Consider the following 4,041-nt stretch of genomic DNA (forward strand, 5'->3'; position numbering starts at 1 on the left):
TCAAGTCAATTCTGACTCATAGCTACTCTATATAGGGTTTCTAAGGAACAGCTGTTGGGTTTGAACTGATGAACTTGCAGTTAGAATTTCATTGCTTATCTTATCTTGCCACATTTGAATATATTTATTTGAATATAATTATGTTGAGGAATTTCCCTTCTATTCCTATTTTTTTAAGTGTTTTCATCAAGAGTGGGTATTTGTTGTTTGTCAAATATAATTTCTGAATCCATGAATATGAACAAGTAGTTCTTTTCCTTAGTTTTATTTATGTGGTGGATTATGTTGACTGTTTTCCTATGTTTGAACCTTTCTTGGGAGTCACTTTTGTTTGAAGTTACCATAAGAGTTAAGACAAGTGTTTTATAAGAGAACTGGTCTGCTGCCATCCTCTGATTGCAGAAACATGTTTAAACACGTTTTGTTTGGAATAAACCGTGCACATATGAAATAGAACTCTAGTAGCAATACTTTGTGATTTACCCTCATAGACCTTGTTAGAAAGGTTGAACTTAGGCTAAATAAATTGGGAAAAACATTGAAATATCTTAGAAATCTAAAGAGTGATCTGACTTATGTTTTAAAATATGAATCTGACTGCTTTATTACCTACAATAATAGATTGTGAATATGCAAGAACAGAAATAAAAGAACTAATTATTTGGCAATTGCAATTCTACAAAAGAGAGGAGTATTTACATCGGTTGTTTTAATTACATAGTGATCTACCCATAAGAAGTGATAATGACCTATGTATAAATACCAGAGTTCATGTGCAAGATGGTCTAATCTCATGAACACATCTTGGCCAGCATGGGCATTGAAGTAGTCCAGGAAACAGTGCAACCAACAAATCCCTTAATGCTTTTCATTTATTTGATGATTATTGTTCTATGTTACATATCCTGTGGCATAATTTCAGCCTAATTTAATAAAAATAATATTTAGCATTTATTATATATTGGAGTCCTGGTGTGGAGCTGTAAGATAAAGCACTGGACCACAAGGTTGTTTTAAGCCACAAGGTCAGTGGTTCAAGCTCACCAGCTGTTCTTTGGAGACCCTATACAGGGTTACTATGAGTCAGAACCAGCTGGACAGCACTTAACAACAACAACAGCAACAAATACACTGAATAAGTGTTATGGACATTATTTGCCCTCAAACTAATACTGATTCAATATTTGAGTTGATGATACAGTAAAATTTGCCATGAAATAAGCATTTGGGATTATTATAATGTATATTATTTCTGAATTATTGTATAGACAATAAATCTACAAATAGACAAACATTTGCTGTAGAAAGAATGGAACTCTATTTTTCACTCATTTTATTACTAAAATCATTTGTAACTGCCTATGAACATGTTTCTTATTTGAATCACTCATGTCTGCAAAATTGAGCAGAATGTTTGCAAGAGCTAATTGTCCCCTGAGACTTTTTTTTTTTTTTGCAAATTTAGTTTAGACCTGCAGTGCTAAAATAATCCCCAATAGAAGAGCTATTATGATGCTTCAAAACGATATTTCAAATGTTAACCTAAGTTTAAAATCTATTTTTGAGATAGTATGAATAAAAGTAATGTTTACTTTCTGATCACCTGTTAATATTCATTAGCTCCTAATCAAATTCAATTTTATTCTTTAAAATTATGCTCTATTTTAGATTCTAAAGTCACAGTGCTTTTATTTTTCAGATTGTTGCATTGCGTGAACAGAATGTTCATATTCAAAGAAAAATGGCATCCAGTGAGGGATCCACAGAGTCAGAGCATCTTGAAGGGATTGAGCCTGGTCAGAAAGTCCATGAAAAGGTAAGTCAGGTACTGTAGGCTCTTCTGTCCTCATTTAAAAGTGAGATCAAATAGAAAATCTATTCAATAAACTCTAAATCTGTTGATTTGCTTTTCAAAGTATTATGATGATTTATAGTCTTATAACTTGCTCATATTTAGATTTTTTTAAAATAACACATATATGTGTATATCACTGAATTTACATATGTATGGACATGTATGTGCAATATGCATTCAGAACAATTTTAAGTTAGATAACAATACTGTTGTATCATAAGAAATGTGATGTTTAGCTGATCATTACTGAAGACATTTTTTGGTAATCACTTATTGGGATTCTTATTTACTTGTTTGAGAAGGCTCCAATAGTACTCTTATGAATAAGAAATGGAATAAAACAATATCTGAACTCATGGGAATTCTGCCATTTTTTTATAGAAATAATTAATTCTCCTTTTGGGTGAGTTTATGCCCAGGGAAAGAAAACTAAGTCTGTTGACCACCAGGAGAATATTTCTTGTGTATTTGTTAATCCATTTATTGCCAGTACAAGAAGAAAAAGGTAACTTATTGATAGGTCCAGAATCAAATTAAAATTATATAAAAGAGTGTGCACACTTTTGGCCATGATTCTCAAGAGAATCCCCTGGATTCTTTGTCTTTTCAAAGTTGTACCTTTTTATGTTTGTGCTCCTTACTCATCAAGTCCACATGAATCAGAAATCTAAAATGGTGTAATTGTGAATGTCAAGAGGTTTTTAAAATATCGAGTTTAAGAGTCAAGTGAATGAACAACAAAATAAATAGCACTATCTTCCTTATCAATAAATTGAGCACTTCCCAATATATCTAGATAAAATAAATGCTGAAGCTTCTTATGTTTCCTATTTCAAGTGTAAAAGCAGAGCACAGAGTAAGCTAGACTAACTTTCTGAGACCACAACGAATTCTAGTGTCTGAGAAGAAATTTTCATTAAGAGCCTAGCCTTTATCCATACTTGTTTTTTTTGTTTTAGAAATCTTTAGCTATGTATTAAAAAATAAACTATAATTTTTAGATGAATTTCATGAGCTGTATTTCAGTTTATAATAAAAAAGTTTGGTTTTGCTTTAGACAAACTCACATAACTCAGAAAATAGAACAGTAAGCTCTTTAGAACAAGGTATTTGAGCGACAAAAATCAGTATAGAAAGCTAACATAATTTTCTATTACTGTTTCATTATAATCATGTCATCAGTATGAGCATATTTGTAACTTTCCTCAGAGAATTATATAGTCACATTGGTTTGGGTATGAGATGACCTTTGATGATAATTCAGCTTTTTATTAGAAATCTACAAAAAATTGCATTCTATATTGTTGTATTTTTGCTGTATGGACACTGGTAGCTCACTGGATTAAGCATGGGTTTGCTAACTGAAAGGTCAGTGGTTTAAACCTACCAGTTTCTCCACAGGAGAAAAATGAAGCAGTCCACTTCTGTAAAGATTTATAGTTCAGGAAAGGAGCAGTTCTACGCTATTCTTGAGGGCTGCTATGTGGTGAAATGGGCTTGATGGCAGTGGCTATATTTATGCCAGGTCAGTATGAAATTAGGATTATATTAGACACTGTGGGGTATGGGGAAGAATAAAAGACATGTAACTTTTCACACTTAAAGAACATGAGATGTTATACATCCTTTTACAAATGAATTGATGCTTAAAGCACTGTTCTTGAGAATGCTCATATCTAGCTATATCTATAGATGTTGTTAAGTGCCATTGAGTCTCTGACTCATAGCAACCCTGTATAGGATTTCCAAGGAGCAGTTGGTGAATTTGAACCACCAATTTTGCCATTCAAACTGACCTTGCAGTCCAGTGCATTTCTTGCAGAGCCACACCAGAACTCCATATTTGTTGTTGTTAAGTGCTGTTTCCAAGGAGCACAATGTGAGACTGTTGTGGGTTTATGCGCTTGACCGCAATGTCGGTTTGAACTGCAAGGTTGGCGGTTCAAGCTCGCCAGCCGCTCCTCGGAAAAACTATACAGGGTTGCTATGGGTCGGATCCGACTCGACCGGCACACACAACTATATATATTGTTGTTGTTATTTGCTGTGGAGTCGGTTCCGACTCGTAGCGACCCTATACAGGATTTCTGAGGCTGTAAATCTTTACGGGAGCACAAAGCCTCATCTTTCTCCCACAGAACAGCTGGTAGTTTCAAACTGCTAATCGTGAGATTAGCAGACTGATT

The 4,041-nt window shown here is 33.7% G+C and overlaps 1 protein-coding gene across 8 annotated transcripts in view; it reads left to right on the forward strand.

The window, feature by feature from the left end:
• PPFIA2 (protein tyrosine phosphatase, receptor type, f polypeptide (PTPRF), interacting protein (liprin), alpha 2) overlaps positions 1-4,041 on the forward strand; it is a 749,227-nt gene that overhangs the window by 508,173 nt on the left and 237,013 nt on the right. For all 8 annotated transcript variants that reach the window (XM_006871823.1, XM_006871825.1, XM_006871827.1 and 5 more), the window contains one exon: positions 1,700-1,816. In XM_006871823.1, the coding sequence (XP_006871885.1) occupies positions 1,700-1,816 (117 nt within the window). The remainder of the gene's footprint in view (positions 1-1,699; positions 1,817-4,041) is intronic.

This window comes from Chrysochloris asiatica, unplaced genomic scaffold (genome assembly GCF_000296735.1).
Source record: "Chrysochloris asiatica unplaced genomic scaffold, ChrAsi1.0 scaffold00175, whole genome shotgun sequence".
NCBI lineage: Eukaryota > Metazoa > Chordata > Mammalia > Afrosoricida > Chrysochloridae > Chrysochloris > Chrysochloris asiatica.